This window comes from Clavelina lepadiformis, chromosome 1 (assembly GCF_947623445.1).
Source record: "Clavelina lepadiformis chromosome 1, kaClaLepa1.1, whole genome shotgun sequence".
NCBI classification, from domain to species: Eukaryota; Metazoa; Chordata; class Ascidiacea; order Aplousobranchia; family Clavelinidae; genus Clavelina; species Clavelina lepadiformis.
The window spans coordinates 12,927,024-12,952,524 of NC_135240.1; the positions used below are offsets into that span (position 1 = coordinate 12,927,024).

Here is a 25,501-nt window from a genome sequence, read left to right on the forward strand (position 1 = left end):
CCGACCACCGAGAACATAAGCCAAGACATAGCGCAAACCAAAGCACAGAAACACTTTGCCGCCCAGTACCGGGGACAAAATCCAGGACACAACGCAGGCCAAGACACAGGAACGTATGAACACAGAACCATATTTGTGTTCTGGGCCCACTAGGATCGAAAACGCGAAACTGCTGGCTGACCATCAAAGATCCTTCTGCGGCGCTTGACAGGCCGTCGCCATGTAGCCTATTTACGAGTTTGACAAAATTCATGTTCCAATGGCACTGCTTTGAGTGGTGAAGCTCCTGAGATGAAAAAGCTAGTACACACTCATGCTCATATGATGGTGAAGCCCGGGTGATGATTATTCGACGTAAGTCACAGAAGTTTACCGACAAAGCTTTTATGTTACAGAAGCTACGAACAGCACTGACGCCAAGATCATTACCGGCGGACGTGGCAACCGCGTCTTTTGAAGTGCTGTTCTCGTATGACGACCTGCAAGCGAAAAGGAAAATAACCCAAAAAGAAGGACTTGCTGTCTCAAGAATTTTTTACGCCACCTACATTTTCTGAAGAATGATCTGTATCGGGATTTTCAATTCATTCTGGCCTCATAGAGACATTTCACCCTATGTTGTGGTTCCAGAACAGCTGCATTAAAAGCCACATGACGACGGCGCTCGTCTCTGGTGCAAGTAGGCGAGGGTCTAGGGAGGTACAGATACCTGAAGACGTCGAATGAGAAACACAGGGGAGGACTTAGCAAAGGAATTTGCGTCGAGCTTTTGTAAAAAGCCGTTTCGTAAGGCATGGTTTCTTCAGTAATGATCTCAGCAGATTGGTTCTTGCGATACCATATCAAATCCACGTAAGAACGTAACCATCGGAAAGAAACTATCCATCTTGGAAATAACCCTCATGAAGGTCTCAGAAAATAGAAACATCCTGTCTATGATACAGCATTCCTTAAAACATCCTGGGCATTGGGCAATACTCACAAGCAGTACAAACCAAGTGGCAACAATGTACAAAAAATAACACAGGAATACGCACCGAAACAGCGACGTAAACAAAGTAAAGTAAACACCGAAACAAAATCAAAAGAGGAGAGCCACTTCATCTAGCTTGCGGTGACGTATCAATAGACGTACTTCATCGGCACAACCTGGAAGACCAGAACCAATCAACCTATGACTTGGGTTTGTGATCATATAAAACATAAAGAAGCCGTGTTTAAAACAGCTTAAGCTTTGAGGCCTAGTATCTCCTTTTTTTGATCAATGGCCTTCAAACTTTTTTATGTTTTGGCGTGACTTCAGCGTGGGTTGGAACACACAGGCCTTCACGTAACAGGGCTTATTTCAGCTTATCTTTTTCGCGCTTACAAGAATGCCGTTAAACTTTCGTGAGAGCCCAACGTTAACCTGGTGACCTGGACCTTGCCAATTAATTCACATAAGCTCGACATAAAAGGCTTTAGTTCGGCTTCTGGCAGTGGAACACACGGTTTGAAGATTTGGCACAATCCAGCCCAAACAGATTGTAATATAACACTCACGTATGTCGCGCAGGTTTAAATGCATGGAGTAATAAGCGAGGCGTGTTGAAAAGCGAGGCAGACAATTGTGCAAACAAACGGTATACACAATTAAGTAAAGAAAACCTTCCATTTATACGGGGAACGAACATTCTACAGCAAGATTTCCATTTGGTTTAAACAGGGCCCACAATCTGGTACAGCACGGCAACGGTTGGCACTTGGCAATCACACTTTTAGTAGCCTATATAAGTTACCAAGAGTTTCAAAATTTTTAGACGCTTTGAAAAAAATGCATTTCCTTTCGTATTAAAACGTAAAATTGCTGATTGTCCCAAAACTGGGTTCGTGAGGGGGGACACGGCTTAAGATTCCCCCACCCAAATAAGCTTGTGGTTGGCGTGTAAAAAATATCTTGTTTTGTTTTGTCTGTGTGAAGTTTAAAACACTCGCGAAGTTTGATACAAAACCTACTTGGATGTACTATGGCAGGCCTGGCCTACCCGCGGCTCTTTGCCCGGTATTATGCGGCTCTTTCATTCACATTGAACCTCCAAAAGAGAGCACATTTTACCCATTTTAGGCAGATAAATAATACAGAATAGTAATCTCTACTGGCTAATGTTCAATTGATATTTGCTAAATAATGACTGATTACATCAGTTTTCGACCCAGAATAAAGATGATGAAACTGAAACAATATCTGATGCAGTATTAATTATAACGTAATAAGAAAAAGCGTCATAAATAATAATGTGTATGATGTGGCTCTTTGCGGTTAACACAGTAAGAAGTGAGGCTCTTAGTCTCTGACTGGTTGGCCACCCTTGTACTATGGTATTAAGTACTGTAGTTTTTATATATAAGAACTTTGTTTACATATTGGGTTACGTATTTTGTATAAAACCAATATATTTAGCGTTGCACTTGCACTTTAAGTCATCATAAACAACACACACAACTGAAACACTATAAGCCAAATTCTTCAACTTATCAAACAAATGCTTTGTAGCTTACAACTTTACAATGTGGAAAAGATTTATTGAGATCACATACACTTTCAAGTGCTTTCTTCTTGTTTTTTTCAAACTCAAACCGTAACAATAAACTAATTTGAAATGCAGATGTTGTTGCTTACCATTCGGTAACTAATATCGTGTTCCGGTTTCTAGTGCACAAACAGAGTCAGCAGCAGAAATAAAATACTCCCTCTAAACCTGGTTCGTAAATCATGCAAAAGTATTACCAAAACACTTGTATCAGTTTTGTACACACATTGCCATTTAATTTATGTTAAACAGCAAGCAAATTCATTTTTTATCGAGAAGATGCGACCATGTTCGTCGTCTGTGGGAACCATACTGTCGTGGTCTTCGATGTTGACTATTGGGTAAATGCTCTGTGATAGTCTGTTGGGAAAGGTGTTCCACAGAAGAATCCCTAGAGAGATTGTGGACGGGTTGGTCGCTTGTTAACGACTGTTTTTGATAAAGTTGATTCTTGGAGGAAGTTTCATCATCTCTGCTATACCGATGTCTGCGCGTAGGAGGTTTTAAAACCGCATCATCTTGCAGCTGAAAATTTACAGGAGAAGAGCCCGATGGTCGATGAATCACCGTTGTATGTCTAGACAAAGGTGAGTCACTGCGGTAATAATGGTGACGTTGAAGCAGAATGGACGGTGGAGAAGATCTGGGCGAGGAAGTTTCAGACTCTTCATTAGATGAGTGCAAGGAAGATATCCACCTTCTTCGCCTTGGAACAAGCAACTTTTCTATTTCCCTGTCCACATCGTCGCTGTCTAAACATGAATTAACACTTGGAGACGACGGCCTGTCATCGGAGGATTGAGATTTTTTTTCGTCGTCAGGGTTGTAATCTGGTATGGTTACTTTGGCAAACGCTGTCGATTCCATTGGTGCCGACGTGATAATCGGTGTTGCCGTCAAACTGGGTGCAGGCATTGGTGCTGGCAACTGCCTCACGTATCTGTCATACCACCGCCCCTTTTTGATTATGGGAAAGGTAAATTGCTAGAAGCAAAATCACCAAAATGTTATTAAATCTTATTGAGCGGATAAGCATTTATCCACAAAGATGTTGATATGCAAAGATGACAGTAACATGACTTGAAGTAAAGCCGTTTTTAACGTCTACACGCAATGTCTATGTTGGATCAGATGACAACAAAAATTGAAGATGAAACAAGGTACGATGGGAGTCACAATGCGAGCATATAAGCAGGGTATATTTGTACAAAATACATTAAAGATGTTGATGTGGCTTAGCTGTTGAACTTAAAGCGTGAAGTCAAGCAAGTGATACAATGATGTACAAAAGTCACCACAACTGTCCCCAATGATGACTCTGTAAGCGCAAAGTACAAACTGTGACTATCGTAAAGCTATAAAAATACAACAAGAGAAGTGATCTGAAAGTATGAATTTGTATGGTAATATACATGTGAATATAAATGAAGATTTAACGGTGAGTTTAGTATATACGCTAATATGTTATGGGACATCGCATTTAAAATAATACCTCCTCTTTATTAATTCGTCTCTGCTGTTCTCCTGAATTACTAACAACTGGACTTGCGGTTGAATGCCTGCTACGTGAAGGGGAAGCCTGTACGCCGAGTTCTGCACCAGATATAAATAATATACAAGTATAATGGTGTTGTATAAATCGAACTCTATTGGAAATTTAAAGAAGCAGCGCAAATTCTGAAGTAAATCTAAAAAATAAAGTAAAGAAGAAAACATTGTATGAGACCAGACTGTCGTGCCTGTTGATAGTCTTCGACCTCCACGAGAACTCCCAACATCACTTCTTGACGTGACAGAAGTTGCAGCGGTGTCATCGGTATCAGCTCCTTCATCTTCTGCGGTCAACTCGATTTCATCATCAGAATCAGATTGATTGATAGCATGAGGTGGTCTCGTTTCTCCTTTATCCGATGGTTCGTCGGCTCTATTTTGAGGATGACCGTCATTTTCACTCTGGGTTGATGATGACGGGTCTGCAAAGTGGAAAGTAATGCGTTGAGTTTTTCTTTAACAAGATATATAACTTTCAGATAGCACATCCTTTTCTATCCTTATGTTTAGGATAGAAAAACAACAGTAAAGGATAAATGATAGCATAGTTTGAAGTGCTAATTCAGTAATAAAATGATGTTATGCTTATATAGTCTAAAACGAGTCTGAAACTTTGCAAAGCCCTACATTGAAGTGAAACGACAGAAATTACACTACTTAAATATTAGTATGCTATATAGCTTACAAAAAGAATATTGCCAAATTATTAGAATCAAATGCTGCTTTAATTACAGTTAAGTCTATAAATCTAAGTCTATAAATATAAATCAGAATTTAGCAACGGACTTCCATTATGATGAAAGTCAAAATTTTCAGTCACCTTCGCTCGTAGGAATAAAGTCAAGTTGCTTGAGCAGGTTCTCTTGGGAGTTGAAGTTCACTTTAAATTCATCCATTACCTGTATATTAAATGGGGGCTTTCGTACTTCTGAAGCTCTTGCTGCAGCCAGCACTCTGCACAACAACAAAATTATGTTTGACTTTATAAGCGTTAATGTGAATCATCCTTCATCACCGTTAATTTTGAAGTTTACAGAGAATTGCAATTGGTAGCATGCGGGGAATTAGTTATACGTCATTTCTTATACTTCATAAACTGCTCAGTGCTCACCTCGTGAAATAAATATTTGTTACATTATTTATACGGTACATGCAAAAGAGTTTAGAGCAATAGATCGTCGCCTCTTTTTAGCTTACTGTTTTATCATATCTCGGGAAACATTGAGAAATTGCGGAATGCTGCGTTCTTCTAATAAAGCCAGTGAAGCTTCCATAAGCTTACTCGCACCCTCCAATTGTTGTCCGTAGTTTTTCAGCATTTCTTGCAAAACCTGTACAAGTGAGCAAAACAGAATGTCATGGAATTCAAAATATTGCTGCAAAATTGCGCATATTGGCGACCATTCCGGAAAGTACATAAAGTATAAAAAGTGCTTCATAAAAAAGTACAAACTGAGGTACTTGATTTCTTTCTTGTACATCTGCGGTTATTTTCGCTATCAAATCGTTTTTTCGCTCTTCTAGGATGGCGTAAAGTTTATCGAAGGCTTCGCATAAATTGGTTTTTACAGTTCGTCCGTTACACTAAGAAAAAATTTTCTTTGAACACGGAGATTGTCCAGTTAAGGCCTTGATAAATTTACGCTAAAATAACGGCTCTCACCTCGGTCATTTTACCTATTTCTTCCGTCTGTGTAACAATTGCTTGCAGCCTGTCATTTCCTGAGACAAGTATGGCAATTGCATCGGAAATTTCTCTCTGTATATTTGCAATTAAGATGAAATTACAAATAAAATTACGAGTGCATATAACTTATACTCTTATAGCATAAATATACGTACTGACACTGTTCAGAAGAATAACAATGGGAAAAGCATTTCCCTGGAGAACCGTTAGGCGGACGATGATGACCTAAGATTATATCCTTTACCTTTTGGTCTTTGTAAACTTTATCCATAGGAGAAACAGTGCAGTCTTTGTGCTGGCCAAAAACCTTACATAGCGAGCAGGTGGGTTTCTGGCAGGTTATACAGTAGATGTTGACCTTTTCATCTTCGTGTTCTTCGCACATAATCGTTTGCTGTAAAATGATGGCAGCGTTATAGTTTTACATTTTTAACTAATATGGCAATTTAAAATCAAATGTCTAAAGCAAGGTACCTCCACCTTCATAAATGAAGGTTTTCTGTTGTCAGATTGGTACATATCAATGATGTTTTCAACTAATAAATTTCGCTGCAAACCATAAACACCATGTCGATCTAAAACCACTTCGTAGCGACAGTTAGGGCATCTGGAGAAATTAAAAATGAACTATTATATAACTTAGTGTGTTACAACCAAACGTGTTAACGAAAAAAAGATAAATAGCTTCTCATACGGGGTACCTGAATCTTCCGCCAGAGCCCATTGGGGTTCCTCTGCTTTGAAATATGTCATTCGCGCACTTTCGACACAAATTGTGTTGACATGGCAATATGACAACGGGTTTTGTAAAAACTTCAAGGCAAATAGGGCAGGAAAGTAATTTTTCAATTTCTTCATAGCTACTGCTCGTTGGAGTCGAATTCATTAGTCGTAAAGCTTCCATTTCAAAATGTAAAATTTGCTCAAGTCGTCAGAAAAATAATATTCTTGTGTAATATATCATGTATATAATTTTCCACAATTTCGTTGTACATCTGTCAGCGTATGCACTAATGTATTAACAGAATTGTTTCAAATTCAAATCACATTTTTCTGCTTACTTACTTTCCGAAATCTGTAGCCTAACATTTAACTGCTTTTTTAAACCATAAAACTAGTTTAAATACATTGACATCATCACGCAGGTTATACAACCTTACTCTACCAACCTAAACAAAAAATGGCTTTGTTAGAGAGCTGCCATCTCTGTTAAAGAAATCCAGATCTCTATTAATTGCTTCTTACGTCACACTCACCTACTTGCAGTTGTTTGGCCTTTCAGACATGACGTAAGCAAAGCGATAAGTTTCGTTATCTTGATCACGTGGTATTTATCTTCACTCTACTCAAAATACTTTGAAAAGAACACTCATGGTCAATTCATCTCCCTAAGGTTGAGTCCTATTCGTATTATACGCAAACATGACAACCTTCGACTGCATAACACACAGACTGCTTGTATCTCAATAGGTTACTGCATTTGTGGAAATCACGCACAGAATAGGCTACCATAGGCTACTACATGGGTATAGTTAACAGAAGTAAACTGCTTTGTAATATTCATCTACAACATAGCCTTCATAACGTAACATTCATTTTTGAAAAAGTATTCATGAAAATATTCTTAGAACGTTGCGATTAGCGTTTCTATGGAGGTTATGAATTTTATACTATGATTGCCCAAAACATGACAAACATATGCAGCCTGCAACATATTCATGGTTTGATCTGAATTTTTGGCAATTTTTTGAATTTAAATACTTTGAAAAAATGACGTATAAGATATGTACATATGTTTGTGCATAGGCTACTTAGCTACTTCGCTCGTGCTCTGCTAAGTTAAGAAATAAAGATTCGACTTTCGAAATAACCCCAGGTCCAGGCCTAAAAACAGTTTTTGATGAAGCCAATCTGAAGCTTAGGCTGGAAAAACGAAGTAGAGGACGACAAAATCGACATATCTCAACAATAGTATCAATAAATAGTCCACACACTTAAATATCAAAAACAACGACATCATCTCCATATCCAATGACAGAGAGGCTTGGAGGTTCATGATCGCCGATGTTTTTCCGAGATCTGACACTTAGTTAACTATAACCCATCCACTGCAACACCGCCACAAAACTGATTTTAAAGCTAAACACAATTCTTTCAGGCCTTTAAATAAAATATTTACGCGTGTCTCTTCAAGAGTTTCTTATTTTTCTGCAGTAGGAATGTGCTAAACAAAAAAGTAAATTTTAATCACCAAAACGTATACTTGATACGTAAGCAAAAAGTAGCAAAACCTCAGTTCTTAGAAACTAAACTAAACTAAACTTTTTATGGTGCAATTTGAATAAACATTAGACAACCAAGCTTGTAGAGAAATTATCGGTAGAAATTAAACTAAATTTGTTTAAAGTTGAACCAGCGCGTAATTGAACCTAACACTACCTGCTATTTTGTGTTATGTATTGTTACTCGGGGCTCGAGCAATGAGCAATCATAACCGGGTCTTGCTAAGACCTTTCCCAGTCACAAGTTACAGGTTAATTATTATCATGCCATACCATAACTCCATACTGTATCATCTACGGCTAGCATTAAAATACGAGGTTAATAAAGCAATAATATACTATATTATTTTGTCTTTAGTAAAAGATAACTGTTATTTTAAGTTGAATATTGTTTATGTTTTATTGCTACTTTGTTTATTTTCTTCTTCAGTTGTCAGTAAAAATCCTAAATAGTTTACAGTTATAAAAATGTCATAAATATGCCTGTTCTTATTTCAAGCTGAACGTTAGTTGTCATGCCAATGAGTATTCCTCGAATCCTGCTGAAAAAAGTAGGAAACTAGCTCTCGATACGGTACCGGTACTTAAAAAGTTTGCTCAAGGTCTCACTCTCAGTTGTACCGGGCCACTGCTGTATCGGTGGTGACCTAAACTTTTAAATGTGAGTAACGTTTGATAAATAACGCTTTTAACTTTGGCACGGTTTGGCATAAAATATTAAGTTAAATGTTAAACTTAACCATTCAAATAGAAATAGGTCAGTAGACCTAGGCTGGTAGTCCATTAGTCGTGTGTAAATTATGTGCTTTACTGTTATTTTGTTTATAATTTTTTGTTATCTCTACTTAGTCTCAGCGTAAAAGGTTATTGGAAATTTTCTCAGTTAAAACTCATTTTAATGCATTCAGTAACTAGATCAGAAACTGAAAGACTGTTGGTCCAAAGGAAAACAGGCTTTTGGACCTGAAACCAGTAAAGATCATTAAACTCGCTGGCCATTAGGCTATAAACTACAGTAAACACGTAATCCAAGTTCTGCTGCTCAAATAACTTTGGTGTTAGAAAGTAAAATAGTTTACCAGTAATAAATTTATGTTTTGGAAACAAAAGCTGTTGTAAGTATGAATAGTTAAAAAGGAGAGTTTTCAGGCTAGCCTAATTGATATACCAGTTAGACATTGGTCAAAATACTCAAGAATAATCGCTAGTTTAACAATGGGCATAACTAACCTTAGAAAACAGCATTCTATTTGCCATAGTGGGAACTGTGACACCTGAATGTAGAAGATAAATCAATGTGCATGCCAAACTTTTTCATTTTCACCCAAATTCATAATAAACAAACAAGGCAAGCTAGGTTGTTTGAGCATGAATTTGTAATAAATAAACAAAGAATTGAAATTTTAGTGTATGTAATCACGCCAAAAACTTGGTCTTTGCACGAATGATTTCTTTTTTTAAAATGCCTTAGGCCTACTTCTCTAGTTGTGCTACTAGAATGGCTACTTGTAAACTAAGCTATGTTGTACAATTGTTCTAGATTAGTAGTTGTTTTAGTTATTTTAAACATTAAATTTCTACCACTAGATTATGTCCAATACCAACCCATAAATGTATAATATCACAACCATCATGAGTACGAGATAAACAACTTTATGTTAATAGTTATTATTATATTGCAAATGTTATGACCTTTATGCATTATTAAAATACCAGTGGGACTGATGTATTCTGAATACATCCTTACATGAGATATCTAATTTAAAATTTCTATGCTAAATCTTCCTCGTAGTTTAATCATAATGTCCGAATGTTAAACTTGGACTACATATTTCCATACAACTTGTCCTTTTAGGAAATCTAGAAGTTTATTCCAACAAAAAATTGTTGCAGTAGTAAGTCACTTTATCACATGCCTTTTTTGGACATTTCGATTGCTTACATTTCCAAACCAAGCAGAAATTTTGTGTAAGTAGCTTTGTGCAGCTCATTTTAATGAAATATTCAGAAATGCACACAGTACTTGTTTATTTAGATTTTAACACAAGATCACAAACGATTACTAAAAACCTGTTTCACATACCAACTTAAGCCTGGACAATTTGTGAGTGCAAAATTTCTTAACTGAGTTGCCTCTTTTTTTTTCATAGTTGTATACTTGTCATGGTGATCTTGTAACTCACTAAATTCTGATATGGTTTGGCAATGATCCATCATTTCGACTAAGGACCATTTATCTTAAGTACAATCCAACCTGTGAACAACTCAATTCAGCCCATTGGTAATTCATCATTTAGAAGGTTCAATCCAATGATAATTAATAATTAAATCCACAGTTTCCAATTATGATAGGGAAGATACACTTCAATATCTGCCTATAGGTTTTTCAGATAAGCTTGCTTGCAGCGGTCTGTTGGGCTCTCATAACAGCAACTAATTTCATGGATTAAGAATAGGGCATAAGCATTAACCTCAGTTTTCCCTACTTGATGCAGTCATTAAGATGACTTTGTAATGTGCGGATCTAAAATAACGTGTAGAAGGTTTTCAAGTTCCTTTTACCGGGCTTTCATTTGAACATTAATATATAATATAATTATTGACTGTGCTATTTCCATCATTGCTGTGAGTTTTGGTTTCTTTTGAATTGTCTTTGTGTCAAATAGACCCAAGTAGAATTATTCGCAAACTGAAGTGTCCACAGGTTGAATTACGGTGCCTACAGTTTTGATTTGAATTGAATGACCATTCTAAAAGTGTTATACAAAAATGAATGATAAACAAGTTTAAGTCATATGCAGACTTTCATCAGTCTGAAGATATAAACATCATGATACCATACTACACTATTAATACCTGTTATTTTATTTAGGTAGATCTTATTTCAGTGGAAAAATTTGCATTTAAATCAATTTTTCTTAGTCACATGTTAACTTAATTAACAACGAAAATGCTTAAAAATGAGTAAAATCAAATTACTAACATTCAGTCCATTCACTGCCTCTAACTTCTATACAACTGCTATAAATGAAATCTAACTTTATAGTATCTTTTTTCTTTACTTTTTCGTCTTACTTTCATCTTAAAAGGTCAACACCATTATCAGATGGTGAAATAGTTACTTTAGTTGATTTAACTTTTTTCTTTATGATGGTTTTGATAGATGGTAGAAATTTACCCTTTATTTAGTTTATGTTTACATACAGGTAAACAATATAATTAGCCTTTAGGTTTATGTTGACTTAGGGCTAAGCTATAACATGAATGGTTATCCAAATGGATACGATTATGGAGGTGGTTCGAGCCAAAATAACCCCTTTCCCCCACAAACAGCACCTGGGAGCAGCAGAAGATTACCATCAGCTCAGGCATCACGTTTGAGCATCCGATCAAAACATGTATGCTTTTTAAACTTTTTAACACAATTTTTATTAATTACTCTTTTTGTTCTTTTGTTTTTAAATTTATATCATCACATTTAACATTTTATGTGTTTTTCTTTTTAGACGATTTTAGATGGCTCTACCCCAAAGCAGTTAGAAATATGCCAGCGTGGTTTTTATTCAGACATTATAAACCCAGGTGCTGCTGAGCAGCTTGGTGTAAGTCTGTTAAATTTATTAAGTATACCCGTGGTTCTCAACCGGGGTGGCACCCTAGGGTACCATTTACATTTCGCAAGGGTGCCACAAGTTATTGCCCACAAATCACTAGTCCAGGAATATGGTTGCGAAATTTTTTTTTTTAATGCAGAAATTATTATCATGCCAATTATTATAATTTTTTTGTTTGGATTGTGGGTGCCGCCAAATCTTTTGGTTGTTTGCAGGGTGCCGTAAGCCGTAAGGTTGAGAACCACTGAAGTATACAGTAAAATAAAAAAGTAGGATAAAGGGTGGCACTCTAGGGTTAACTGTTATTTTTAATTTCTCTACACTATTTAAATAATTTTAATTCAAATTATACACAATCAAAAATTAATTTTTAATGTATTATGAAAGTGACTGTCTTTGGTTTACCTTTCAGAATGTAGCGAATGCTCCTAATGTTGAACAAGACCACTTGTACAAGAGTCTGAAAAAGGACCATCTTCCTTCAGGTGTGATTATATATAATGCTAACTAAATGATCAGTAAGTTATGGATATTCAGCACTTTTTGTTTCAAACTGGTTTAACCTATGTTTGTTGAAAAAATTGTACACAACGTATTTCAACCAATGTATTTGAAATTAAAAGGTAGACAAGTTACATAAAAGTCTAAAACATAGTTGCACCAATTTAGTGACAACTTTTCAACCACCTGATGAAGAAACATTTCAAAACATCCTAAAGGAACAGCAATTTGGTCCAACAACTAAGCTCACAACAAAAACTGATTTTCCTACGCAAGCATGGCAACCCAAAGTTCAAACTCCATATTATGTTCCACCTGGAGAGGTGCCCAGGAAAATTGAAATTGAAAGGTTTGCAAGTGTTTAATGCATTGATTGGTGTCTTACTATGACTATAGGCCTAAGTGATTTATTCTTACCAACATTCAGCCTTTATTGTAAGTATTCTGTTTTAACACCATGTACATTAAACTTGTACTTAACAGAGGGAAGCGGCTTTATTCCAAACAAAGGCTATCCAGCCTTCTTCAAGTAAAAGGGATAGACAATAACAAACTGATGCCGAAGCGTTACCCAGACGATCACAAGGTCCAGCTTAACAAGTCTCCTGATCCAGCTCCTTTCCCACCATTTCTGCCTCTAGAGATATTTGATAACACAGAATTTGATTGCCGCACTCCTGCTGATTGGTTGGAGTTGGGGTTTGAAGCTGAAAGTAATATTCGGAAACCGGTGCCAGCAAAGGCTTTGCTACCAACTGAAGACAGAGTTGACAAAAGTAAAATTAATTATGTAATAATTATATGATCTTTAATTTGCAATAATTTATGATCCTTTACCCCATTAACATTTCATAAAATGTGGCTGATGGTGTTTACGGCTGCATTGTTTGAACAAACGAAATCAACTATGGGCTTGATATCATTTGTTAATGATATCGTTGTCATTCTACATACTGTCCATTTTAGGTGATCTCAAGGATCCAACTCTTGTCTACAAATGGTTTAATGTTGGTATGTTGGATTATAACAGTGAACAGAACCTATGGCTTGTACAAAAAGTTGATGATCAGGGTCGTATTCTGAATTCAAAAGGACAGCCTGTTGTAAATGGTGGAAAGCAACGTTCAGGTATGGTACAAGGGGTTATTTTTGGATTGCAGTTTGCCACATTTATATTGATGCTTTTCATGGTTTGCTTCAGGTTCCAGAATGTTTTTGCCCACCCAATATTGGATACCAAGAATTCAGCTCATGTTCCGAGCTGAAGATGCAACAGTGTTTTCTCAGCGTGTAGCTGAAGCGTACAGACTTAGAAAGAAAACAGAAGGATTGATTAGGTATGAATGTAATGTTTATGAACGTTTATTGTTTTCACTAAACACCTTTACATATTCATTACTAAATGTGCAAAAATGGATCATGTCTGGTTATATAATAATAAGTACAGTAGTATATATCATTAATAACATATTTACTATTTTTTATACAAAACTATATAAAATGGATTACATTGTGTCAAATCAATGATAAAACGTATACCTGGCACTTTTAGCTAATATATTTTTGCAGATACAATCTTTATATTGACTGCATGCCACTGGATCACAATGTTTTGAAATTGGACTCAAAGTCATTTGACAACATGACAAAAAAGGCAATGACCACACCTGGACTTCGTACTGAAGATCCGGTGTAAGTAATGTATCTGCAATTATTTCATGAAACTGCCAGAAATGCTGTTAGCCAGGAATGCTAAACATCAGGTAAAACTTTAGAAATCATTTCCATAATATTAACACATTGACTCTTGGTCACAACAACAACAACACTCTTGGTTGGAATTCTGGCCCACACTGCCAACCACAAGTTATCTTGTGTTTTTCGTCTTGTCACTAAAGTTAAAACCACGAGTTTTTTTTATCTTTTTGCACACACCGAAGCCATGCGTACTGTCTTGAACAAGAATGGAAAAAACCTGGCAACAAAAATAACATTTTTAACGAGAAATATATTGAAAATTTAAAACACACAAATGAGGCGAATATTGTTCAGCACCTGGGACCAATACGGCAGATCAGGCTTATTTGCACAAATCAAGTATAAAATTTGGTGGGTTTTATTATATTATTTAACATTTTTAATATATTATTTAACATTTTTAGCCTCCAAGACTACACAAAAACTCTTGAGCGACAAGTTGGTTTAGAATTCATGAGAACTATGAACAAACTTACCTTTGATAAAGTTGTTTCAAGAAATCCCAAATCATTTGCTTATGTTACACTTCCTGACCCAAAGCCAAAAGTTGTAGCAACATCAGGTGCAGTTTTAACATTTTCTGCCATGTATTTGTAGCTGATTTTTCGCTCGACATTTTTATTGATTGCCTTTTTTACTTTTATTTTTTAAAGGTCGTGTGCATGATGTTCCTGAATATGATTTTGAAGAGCAAAGAGACAGTTTTGCTTTCAATTCCCTGTGGACAAGAGTGGAAGCAATCGCTGCATCAGGAAAGGTAGTATGCTTTGCAAGTTCTTACCGGTAATCTATATCAGGTTGAATAATTTTTCCTTCTTATTGTTGATTGATTTGGCTCTAGGTTCACACAGAGTGTAACAAAGTGAAACTGATGTCGTTGTTCAACACCACTTTAACAAAGAGCATGAAGCTTGAGGAATTTGAACAAACACAGTCACAGGCATACACACAGGTGAAGGCACCTTTTCATTGATCAAGTCTAACGCAAAAATCTACTCCTGCAACCTGTTGTCTTGTATTCTCATGTATTCAGCGGTCAAGTTTCTGATTGATGATTAGATGCATCGAAAATTACCTTTTCTGTAATATTACTTGATTAATGTGTGGTTGCAGGTCCAACTCTTTCTTAGGGACTCGTGGATTTCAACCTTACGAGCAGTTGTTCGTGGCAGCTTCCAGTATGTTGGCAAAGGCTGGTTTAATATGTATGAAACAAACTGGGAGGTCTATCGCATATCTAAACTAAAGAAATATATGGAGATGGTCAAATTTTGTATGCAGGTATGGTATATGATGTTTGTTTTTTTTTTCCAAAAATTGGTTTGGCTCATAACTTCTTGGTAACAGGTTTTTTATTTACATGTCATAATAGCTTGCTTTGAATTTTCGGCCAATGGGTCTTAAATTTTCTGCTTAATGTCAGATGTATTTTCTTTCTAGGATTCCCTGCGTTACCTTGTTCAAGATTCTCTGAGCAACTTCACAAACATGATACTAGATGCTTGCTATCAAGTACTAGAGTGCCCGGATATTATTACCTGGGGTGATTCCATCATTGTGTCAAAGTATAAACCAAAAAAGAATCCACTCTTTGTGATTGACCTTGTAATGGGTGAGCTCCAAAGTATTTTGAATAATTCTAAAAAATTTTGATATTTTTGTTATACCTTTTCGTATCGAATTGCCTTTTCGTAATCGTGATTATTTGCTAAAAACTAAAATTATTAATTATTTTTAGTGCGTTCTCCATTGACATTGTTGTTCTGCTTTAAATTCAGATAGCATAGTGCACTACAGCACACCACTTGAAAACTTTGAACCTGCTTTGGTTGGATTGTTTGAAAAAGCAATTGCTTCCACTCAGCACGTCCCTCAGCTGGAACGTTATGTCCTGGAAGAGCTATTCTGGAGGGGTTCATCTCTTCTGGAATCTGTAGGAGCACATGAACCACATGTGGAGGAGCTTCGGAGCAAAATCATGTATTTGCTTCTCTTACATTTTTATTCATAATAATATGTTCTGATGCTGTTGTATTGCTATGAGGAATGCAGTTGTGCAGCAAATAGTTATTTTTTGAAAAACAGAATCTGATAACTATTGGTCCATTTTTAACTTATTGCATTTTTTTGCAGACATGCTGTCAGAAAAGCTCTTGTTCCAATGATGGCTTATGCAAAATGTTATGAACAGCATCTAGAGCTGCAAAACCTTAATGTTGACGAATACATCAAGTAAATTTTAAACTTGCATATATTTAACGTCATTTTATTAAGTATTTCATTAATTATTACCATGGATATGTTTCCTTTTTTATAATCTCCACTATATGTTAGCACAGGTGCTGGTTAAAAATGATCTGAAACAAAGCATACTAGTTATTTTAATTATTAATTAGCACAGTAATTTAATTTTTGAGAAATTAATGTAATTAATTGAACAAATATTATAGTTAATTAATACATATTTATTTAATTCATTACAATTAATAACAACTTTATTATCAATAATTTTGTTAAATAACTCAGAGAGTTTGATGCCCAAGAGCACACTGCAGCTCAGGTCAAGGCTGAAGTTGACATGCATTTGCTTGAAAAAGAACGTCTTGAATTGACAATTCCATCAAGTATCATAGTTGGTGCATTTTGGATCAACACGGAAAACGTCAGGCAGTCTCTCTCAAAGAAGCGGAAGGCACTTGCAAATGCTGTGCTGCAATTGCTAGCGAAAAAACTTCGTGAGCAAGCAGATGAGGTATAAACTGAAGCCAGGGTTATTTCCCAGTTTCTATTTCTGTCCGTTTAAAATAAAGTTTTTTATGTTTGAGGTTAAGTTTGTTTCTGAGTTACATAAATTAACATGTTTTTCTTTAAAGGCTTGTGAAGAATGCAAAGCTATCAGTAGAAAATTATATGAAAAGCCAAACTCAATAGAAGAGCTCACTGAGATGCGTGACTGGATGAAGGGTGTCCCAGAACAGCTTCTCCAACATACTGAGCGCATTGATCGGGCCATGGGTGACTATGAACTTATAGAGGAATTCTACTACAATCTTTCTCAGGATGACTTCGTTGCAAAGTGAGTGGCTCTACCATTGTATGCTCATTTAAATTTCAGTTGAGATCTGTAGGTACATTGCTCTTTTTCACGGTTTCACTATTTTACTCATAATATGGTTTTAATGCAGTTTTGAATTAAGTTGTATGATTCCTTAATCCTTGGCCTGCCAGTTACCCATGTTTGTTTCACAAAAAAATTTTGATTTTTGTTAAAAATGGTTACGTATATTTTCGAGTAGCACGGTTTTTACTTTCTGCAAACACTGGGCATCTGCTATAGAAAGAAATGTAACTGAAAATTAGGTACTTTAAGAGTTATTATGCATTATTAGCTTTGAAGTATGAAACCATTAAAACCATATAGCCAGCTTATACTTTAGCACGCTCATAGTATAGTATCTCACTGCCTGCTTTCAGCCAACCCCGACAGTTGAAAACAATTAATCCTGAACTTACCAGATGGGCAATGCAGAATTATCTCTTCCTTGCATAAAATTTATTTTCTGTTTAATAATTAAGCTGCAATTCCCTGGTGTCTGAGTAAAATAACTACATTATAGTATTTGGTGATTTTATTTTGGTAGTATTTTAATTTTAACAGTGTTTTACTAGACTGCTAGGGTATATTTATTAATAAGGAGATTTTTAACGATTGTGGTGCATGATTCAGGTCTAACTTACTTTGTTCTTATTTGGAAGTTTGTTGTCACATTTTGGCTTCAACACTTCTTTGAGACCACATCTTTGTGGTATTTGTTCATTTAAAGTATTGATTAGTTTAACCTAAATCACTGTAATCGCAATGAAGTATTACCTTAATGCAAAAAACAACAATGCTGTCCTTTCGATAACCTGCAGTATAATACATTTGAACAGTTGCTCATTAAAAATCATTGGGTTATACATACGGCAGGTGTTGCATTTGACATTGTTTTCAAACCCATTGTACCAGCTTAACATTAATAGTGTTGTTTTATATTTTGATGCTACTGTACTGTGGTGTTAATAGTGATAGTTCTTGCTAATGTAAGTATCCATTGCTACCCCAAGGAGAACGGTATGAGTGACGACGATGCACATGATGTAAACGCGAAAAAATATGACATCGATGGCACGTGCAACACTCTTCCATTCTTCCTGCTCCGTGTCGATCCTTTCCTGCTCCTCTTCTTTCTGTTTTTGCTTCAGCTCTCTCTTTCTTCTCTTTTTTGACATCTGCTTTTTTCTTTTAAAGTCTTCATTCTAAATTGTAAAATTTAAATTTTTTTATATATTTAATATTTCAGTGATCAATGTAGTTTTATAATGATCATATTTTTATGGTATGGTATGGGAATGGTATCAGGGTCTTTATCCTTTGACTGAAGAAAGTCTTTACTTTGAGAAGTACACAACTTAAACTCGGTGATGATTCTTCACTGCTCGAGCTCCAGTTACTGAGTTTGTCCATGCATTGGACTTACTGTACTGCTCAAACTTGGACCTATTAACAAGGACCACTGGACAGGAGCAAGTGTCATTACTAGTTAGTTCGTAGCATCCTAGCCAAAAATCATCCCAATAGTACCGCAGTTGAATATCAAACCCGAGTTGCATTATTGCAAACTTGCACTTCAACCATCACGCTGATGAATAACATGCTGAGTTCTGCAATGCTTTAAACTGACCTTTTTTATGTAGCCTTTTACGTCGTTGAGCGTATTTATGAGATTAAAACGCAGTAGACTGGTTTGATCACAGTTGCTTCCATCCTTACTTTCCGTTGGTGATGTCTTCTTTTGCTTGTGGGGAGATAAACTCAACTTTGTATGATTACTTTTCTTTCTGCGAAGCATATGTGCTTCAAATGGTTGAATGATGTTTAAATCAGGCACAAGCTCTGGGTTATATGGATTATCAGCTTTCCTGGACATGGTACAAGGCATCTTGGCTTGTTTTAGATCAGTTTTGTCTGTACCTTCAACTTGAAAAACTGAAACTTTAGAGTCGCTGCTTGACCTACAAAAAAGCAAGCACTAACACATGCATAAATATATAGTTAAACCCCATTTCAAAGCTACTTTTTGCTCTATAAAATCTTTACCTTTGGAAAAATTGTATAGCTGTAGCCATATATAAAATGCCATATAATACCTATTTTATCACATGCAGTAAAATTTCACCAAGCCCTTCCCTAACCCGAATATCTAAAACTATCCTTTACGTTATATTTAGTCATCCATGACACACCTTCTTATAGCTAGACTAGGCGGTTCCCGGCGTGCTAGTGGTGCTTCCGGCTGCTGTTTATTCAGTTGAGCAGAAGGTTGACGTTGAACCTCGTTGATAGTCTCAATATTTATCTCGGCCACTTGGCTGTAACGCAAACAAAAATAGCATAAGGTGCCGAACTGTCCATGTAGTGCTTGTTTTGTAATATGTTAGAGGCTGGAAAATTGGCTGACTACAATCTTTGGCTTACTTATAGGAAGGGAGGTTGGTAATCGAAGCACTTTTTAGGTCATGTTCATCCTGTTCATGTTCTTTGTTTTGAAAACTTTGAACAACTGCAGTTTCTTTTGCGTCCGGAGTTCCTTGATCATAGTTAGGAGTAGCAGTTGCATTCTCATCCAAGCCGGAGCTTATATCATCAGAGCTTTCCTTTTCCATGAAATTATTATCTTCCTCATCCGTAGTGACGTACAACCACCTCGCATTGTCTTCTTTTAAACTCCAATATCGATTGCAGAGCTGCAAGAAATGACGAAGACCTCTCGGAACGGCCGACTTTGACTTCAATTTTCTTGCTCTGTCTTGTTTTTTATACTTCTTGACCAAAAAGTCGTTTTCACGTGAATCACGGCAACATTTCAATTTGAGTCTGGTAACAGCATTTGGTAACATTTCAAAGATGTCAAAAGTTAAGTTCATTTCCAAGAGTATATTGCGAATGAAAGTTGTATTTATGGTTGATGAGGTCATTTATAATTTTGTGCAGTGGCGTTCTATAGGAAATCTTTACTTTCGTTCATGTAACGTTCTTATGAAACTTTTAGCTGACAAGCATTCGGTTTGTAAGAAGATGGTGCATTTAAAAGAAAACTATCAGCGTTAGTCTGGCAACAAACCTTCGAAGGTGTTTACTGGGAATGCTCTCATCATTCATGGATATTGCGTTTGGGTCGACGTTGATGACCGGCTTAAAATGAAGGTGGAGTACGACCACAGTCATAGCGAGATTGAGACCAAGCAATGCCATGCAAACGACGAAATAGACTCCCAAATACGGACCCGTGGATGCTGGAAACATTTCGCCTACCGCCAGCAAAAACACCTACCGATGAAAACAAATATCAATGCAATTGTTGTTGTGTTTGCTACAGTCATTTCGGAAACCGTTAACTGAGTATTTTAAGTTACGTTGCGTAAATTCTTCCTCACCATAAACGTCAGAAGAATAGTAATTTGAAGCCCGATGCGTTCGCCGGAATCTGGTGGCAAATAAAAGCCAAGAATGGCGACGGTGGTAAGTAGAATGCTGGGAAAAAGCATGCTTTGCATGTAGAGCGATGAATTTCTTCGAAGTGTGATGATAATTTTTATCTATTCGAAGCAAAGGATAAACAACGTTACGGTACATGAATAATTCAAAATCCACCCGGATTCCAAAAGCACGATGATTAAAAGCGATTTAGGCAGTATCAGATAAGGTTCAGACTGTCAGGTATCATCCACTGAAAACCACTGATATAGAACGCTATTTTGTACTGGCCACAATCGGCAAAGTATTTCTTGACTTAAAGATACTTTTAAGCAACAATGACATGACTTTCGCATCTACAGTTGCATCAGAATCAAAGTAATGACCGGGCTCGGTGGACACTAAACCCCGACGCTACCAGTGGACAGCAAAGAATGTACAATATGATTTTGTTTAAATTTTAAAAAAAATAGACGAATGGAATGAAAAGCAAATATATAGCCTATCCTTCGAAAATTAAACGGTGGTAGTCTTTTGGTATGGTGGCCTTGCTAACCTTCCCCGTTCAACCGCCTTTGTCTTTGACATCTTGCACATATAGCGCTTGGACGTTTATTTTGCGGTGTTACTATTTCACCCTATGTAGGTCATGTAGCTTGTTGCTAATGGGGTATGGCTATGCAAAAATGATTTTAGCTGTTTAAGGTTTTATTGGAGTTAGATTTAGATTAGAAGGTAGGTTTAGTTTAGGTTCAAGTTACTATGTCATAACATTTAAGTTAGGTGAACAAAAAACTGAGAAAAATAGCTTCGAACGCACAATTTTTTTTTCGGTGAAATAGTGGCAGCCTTCATTTTATTGGACTGTAACAACGTTTAGCTTCACATTTTCGCTTTCCATGGTTAAATGCGAAAAAAACACGATACCAAAGGTTTAGCAAAAAGTAGACAGGTTGTAACATTTTTCTCTAACATATTGCCACGTCAGTAATCTAATGATAGTTACCTCAGCAAACATATCTTCCGTAAGTTCTTTATGAATAGTTTCTGCAGTAGCTGGATCCATTGTTGAACTCAAGACGATGTCATTTCCAGCCAGGTTACTGTGGTCATGTTCTTCTTCGGACAAAACTCCGTAATCCCTCACCTTGTTTTTAACATAACTTTGTAAAAATGTGTTTTGTCTGATTATTATGGAGTTGCATTTTCAAGCAGTTTTAAATTTAGACAACATCTAAACCAAAAATGTTGTGAACCAAACAGCAGCGGATAGAGTTTTTTTGCTGAAGGATTTTCTAGCTTCAAATTGACAGTCATTACGCAGGATAAGAAATGTCGGAAATCTAACAAACCGAAGTGTTTAACAGAAAATGGTGTTTTTTCCATGCATGTTTGTTTTTTCTCACCCGCTTTACCACTTCCAAATGAACTAACAACCACTCTCCTGTTTTAACAAAATAGTGAATTGCGTCATCGTACGTTTTTTCCGATGTTTTTTCTCCAAACAAATCCAACTGCGTGACAGGTTGCGTCCACGATACGAAAGTCATATGGCAAATCTGGAGGAAACAACACGAACAATAGTTGTCTGTTTTTGACGCTAGAATTTGGTTTCGCATCACGATAAACGATCTTTCCCGCACCCGTCAAGTTAGTAACAAGTTTCCGTCTGCAATATTTGCTGCATGGTATAGGTTTGTTGCGAATTAAAGATTCACCTGTTTATCGAAGGGAAAAAAGGCTGTGTCAATGCTGCAAGTCGACTCGAAAACGCACGGTTCTGTGTATCTCACTGTCCCATCGCTCGATATCTTGGCCCGCTGAAGGCGAGGCTGGTATTCCTTCACTCCAGTCTCTTCGTACATAACGAGATCCGGTCGCCAAATTAAAGAGTGCGGCACTTCCACTTTAAATCAAAAATATACTGATGATTCATCATACGGATATGACAAATATAGCCGGTACATAATAACGACAAACATCACAAGATCTTAGTTTGGATAATAATTTGCGATGGTTTAAAGCCTAATTGGATGCTGACTTATGGGATTATACTGATGATGAATAACTTATAATTATTTACTATGGTGTGGATACGATTTTCATTTGGTGTTTCTAGAGTCATATGAGGATTAGTGAAAGGGGCGCTCATTAAACGTTGTTGCTGGCAGTCTTGTTTGTGACGAATGCATGAAGGACCTCAACAAATTTGAGATGATCTTTTGTGAATGTAAAACATTTTCCAATTGGTAAATACGAAGCAAACAGAAGCAGCAGATTTGCTGCCATCAGCTAACCGTAAACAGATTCGCAGGTTATCATTGAAAGCATCTGCCAACAGGCAGTTTAATTTTAAAATGATACATACTTTGTGTTATTCCTTCATATTTTGAAGGCTCCCAAGATATATATTCATCTTTCCACTTGCACCGAAACCATATCAAACTCTTCAGCACTTGATTTTTCTCGTCTAAATCAAGTACCTGAAAGTCATCATTAAAACTGATTATTTTTTTGCGTACGTTTAAGTAGCCTTGCTTTTGGTTTTTAGTACAACACGTGTATAGGCCTACACATTATAAATTAGCGCTTTTTTTGAATTGTTGGTCAATTTGAATAATTTAATAAGTTATTAATGTACAGTCTATTGCCATAACCCTGAGAGTATTGCGTCATAGTTTTTATAAATGGTGTTATTTTTTCAGTAAATTTCGATATCGTTCAGAAGCCGTAAAATGTTTCCAAAATTATTTTAAGTCAGGTGTATTTTCAATTAATTTCAAGAGGATGGTAGTGTAGGCCTACTGTTCATTTTAAGTGATGTCTGTAACGCTTGAAGCGCATTAAATGTTTAAAAATTCATGCTGCGTATAATCAGTAAAAAAGTAAAAAGTCCGTCGAATTCCTTTTAGAGTCTAATACTTTGGGGTACACAGACCCACCGGATTTTATCTAACATTTAAACTTTAAAACTTATCTTGTTATGGCATGCAGACATAGGTTTCGGTACTGGACAAAGATTGCAGAAGTTATATTTAGGCGAACCGGCCAAAAAGTTAACTCGTACAGGCCATTAAAAAACACTTGGTCACCAAAACTGATGCTCGTGTAACAAAGGAACGATTTTAATCTTTATCAATTTCACTATAAATGATTTCATGAAAAATTGTTAAATTGGCTTAAATTGTTTGATTACCTGGCGGTATGTCAAACCAACATAGACCTGCATCCGATCCGTGTAGTTGACAACTGGTGTAATTGAGCCGTCGTAACCGCGGTCAAATAAGTCTGACTTCAACCTCTGCACTGCTGACATGTTGTGCGCCGCCCTGAACCCTCTAGATTTTTGGAACGAACGAGAATTGCGCTGCACATCTTAAAACATGGTTTAACACGGCTGAAAAAATATCCTAACCTGAACTTTTGTTTAAACTTGGGCGACAAGCAAACGTTTTTTTATGCTCCGAATGTATGCTTAATGCTTTTTTAAAAACTTATTTTCAGATAGTTGTTTGTCACGTTGGCAGATAACATCTAAATTAGCTGATATTTGCTTACCTGTACCCTGATTGAATGACTTTTGATCGGCCCGTGATGTAGCGGCAGCCAGTCCGCTCTTTGACGCCGTTTTTCCGGCCTGCGTGTTATCGACCAGGCATGCGCACAAGATAAGCAGAATAAGAAACGAACCCGGGTTAAAAGAGCTACGCCATTTGCGCTCAATCCAATTATGATTTATCTGCTTCATGTCTGAATGCAACTGTTAACCGTTATTTTCCTACGCACTCCTGTAACAGAAAATAAATAACTCTGGTTATTCTTACCGCTATTTTCTACGTATACCGTTTTCTATAATTGCTGTTAACAACCGTAACCTTTCCTTTCATTTTTTGCTGATGCAAACTTAAAAACCACCAGCTTATTGTTTAGCAAGCTCACTCAAGCTGAAATCATTGAATATGGTTCTTCTTGATGCCTCTCACGTGCTATGTCAGAGACTGACCATATTGGCACCTAACTGTGTTTGTGAATTTTTGTTCGAACAACTATGGTATATAGAAAAATTACCATTAGTAGGAAGCTTTCCCTACAAACCTGACAGCTTGTTTACGGATGTAGTCCCGCCGAGCTGCAGATCTCGTGCGAAGTGGTGACGGTTTCGGTTTAAATGTAGACAGCTCCAGTATTACTCTGAAACAAATTGACCTTTTTCTCCTGTCGTACCCATTACCTCATCCTTCTTGTCGTTACTAATCTGTTGATGACTTACTGTTCCCAGTTTAACGTCATTTGCACAGTCCGGTATTTTTCTTGTTTCAAGTAAATGTTTTGTGTTGTATTTTAAATTTTATTTTAAATAAGATTTTTTCTTATTGATTTCTTACAACTTTGTTGGATTACTTTTGTTGCAAAACATGAAAAGTTTTCATCAGTATTTAAGTTGTCAAATTTCCAGCAGATGGTTAAGATTTATATCTTCTCTGTCAATTATATTCATTGGAAGCGGCTTGATGCAAAATAGGCACGTGTTTTGTGTGGACAGCTTTGAAAAAATAACGCAGGAAAACATCTCTTGAATTTTATATAGCCAGAATCAGAAAACGCAAGTGCCGCATAGTTTTTCAGTTATCGAACCGCGCTATTATTTGTTGCATTTCCTGCCCTATCTCGAGTTCATTGCCCAGTGATCTAAACAAATGTTAATTGTCATGGAACAAGTTAAGCCAAGTCACTAACAGCGCAAGTCCAACTCAAGTCAATTCATTTTTATTATATATTCCTAAGTCAAGGCAGGTCATTTACGTTTATTAAGTCAAGTCCAAGTCTTAACATATGTCAAGTCACTATTTAGTATCTACGATTTATTTTTCGTTTTAAGTCTATAACAAACGGCTTTCTGAATGTTTGTAAGGTAAATATGGTCATAAAATCTGATTTTATTCATTTTTGACGCTTTTGCACATTCAATAGAACGTATTGCATTGTGATTTTCTTAACAAATTCTTTCACAAATATTAAAA

The 25,501-nt window shown here is 36.4% G+C and overlaps 3 protein-coding genes across 8 annotated transcripts in view; 1 reads left to right on the forward strand and 2 right to left on the reverse strand.

Annotated features, from left to right (window-relative positions):
• Positions 1-1,802: 1,802 nt before the first annotated feature.
• LOC143471203 (uncharacterized) lies at positions 1,803-6,964 on the reverse strand. 2 transcript variants are annotated; one of them, XM_076969609.1, is made up of 10 exons: positions 6,510-6,964; positions 6,289-6,415; positions 6,053-6,202; positions 5,785-5,880; positions 5,583-5,705; positions 5,319-5,452; positions 4,942-5,075; positions 4,310-4,543; positions 4,063-4,163; positions 1,803-3,554 (listed from the first exon to the last, which is right to left on the reverse strand). In XM_076969609.1, the coding sequence occupies exons 1-10, from the start codon at positions 6,710-6,712 to the stop codon at positions 2,832-2,834; spliced, it is 2,025 nt and encodes a 674-aa protein (XP_076825724.1). In that variant the 5' UTR covers positions 6,713-6,964; the 3' UTR covers positions 1,803-2,831. The 2 variants fall into 2 exon arrangements, with proteins under 2 accessions (XP_076825724.1, XP_076825716.1); XM_076969601.1 differs by having other exon boundaries at positions 1,809-3,554; positions 6,283-6,415.
• Positions 6,965-10,246: 3,282 nt separating this feature from the next.
• LOC143473202 (dynein axonemal heavy chain 1-like) overlaps positions 10,247-25,501 on the forward strand; it is a 42,649-nt gene continuing 27,394 nt past the window's right edge. For 4 of the 5 annotated variants that reach the window (XM_076970082.1, XM_076970085.1, XM_076970086.1 and 1 more), the window contains exons 1-17: positions 11,285-11,488; positions 11,597-11,692; positions 12,117-12,189; positions 12,374-12,554; positions 12,689-12,981; positions 13,172-13,333; positions 13,407-13,542; positions 13,775-13,897; positions 14,368-14,525; positions 14,617-14,720; positions 14,805-14,915; positions 15,077-15,244; positions 15,404-15,575; positions 15,742-15,943; positions 16,097-16,195; positions 16,490-16,715; positions 16,837-17,039. In XM_076970082.1, the coding sequence (XP_076826197.1) occupies positions 11,351-11,488; positions 11,597-11,692; positions 12,117-12,189; positions 12,374-12,554; positions 12,689-12,981; positions 13,172-13,333; positions 13,407-13,542; positions 13,775-13,897; positions 14,368-14,525; positions 14,617-14,720; positions 14,805-14,915; positions 15,077-15,244; positions 15,404-15,575; positions 15,742-15,943; positions 16,097-16,195; positions 16,490-16,715; positions 16,837-17,039 (2,645 nt within the window). In that variant the 5' untranslated portion in view covers positions 11,285-11,350. Of the gene's footprint in view, positions 10,372-11,284; positions 11,489-11,596; positions 11,693-12,116; positions 12,190-12,373; positions 12,555-12,688; positions 12,982-13,171; positions 13,334-13,406; positions 13,543-13,774; positions 13,898-14,367; positions 14,526-14,616; positions 14,721-14,804; positions 14,916-15,076; positions 15,245-15,403; positions 15,576-15,741; positions 15,944-16,096; positions 16,196-16,489; positions 16,716-16,836; positions 17,040-25,501 lie in introns of those variants that run through there. The other variant, XM_076970083.1, reaches the window with a different exon arrangement.
• LOC143473203 (uncharacterized) lies at positions 17,584-24,260 on the reverse strand. The gene is made up of 12 exons (XM_076970088.1): positions 24,039-24,260; positions 23,677-23,855; positions 22,849-22,963; positions 22,199-22,386; positions 21,887-22,039; positions 21,487-21,627; positions 20,441-20,602; positions 20,128-20,333; positions 19,482-19,880; positions 19,250-19,375; positions 18,688-19,018; positions 17,584-18,262 (listed from the first exon to the last, which is right to left on the reverse strand). Exons 1-12 carry the CDS (start codon positions 24,226-24,228, stop codon positions 18,023-18,025), a joined length of 2,430 nt encoding a protein of 809 aa, XP_076826203.1. The 5' UTR covers positions 24,229-24,260; the 3' UTR covers positions 17,584-18,022.

Excerpts from the sequence above, each read along its gene's own strand:
- LOC143471203 (XM_076969601.1), bottom strand. The coding sequence starts at position 6,712 with ATGGAAGCTTTACGACTAATGAATTCGACTCCAACGAGCAGTAGCTAT. Across the intron at positions 5,881-6,052 it reads AAGTTTACAAAGACCAAAAG|AGAGAAATTTCCGATGCAAT; the intron begins GTAAAGGATATA and ends GCAAATATACAG. Across the intron at positions 4,164-4,309 it reads AGGTCGAAGACTATCAACAG|AACTCGGCGTACAGGCTTCC; the intron begins GCACGACAGTCT and ends TATCTGGTGCAG.
- LOC143473203 (XM_076970088.1), bottom strand. The coding sequence starts at position 24,228 with ATGAAGCAGATAAATCATAATTGGATTGAGCGCAAATGGCGTAGCTCT. Across the intron at positions 20,334-20,440 it reads CTATTCTTCTGACGTTTATG|GTGTTTTTGCTGGCGGTAGG; the intron begins GTGAGGAAGAAT and ends TTTCATCGGTAG. Across the intron at positions 19,376-19,481 it reads ACCAACCTCCCTTCCTATAA|CCAAGTGGCCGAGATAAATA; the intron begins GTAAGCCAAAGA and ends TTTGCGTTACAG.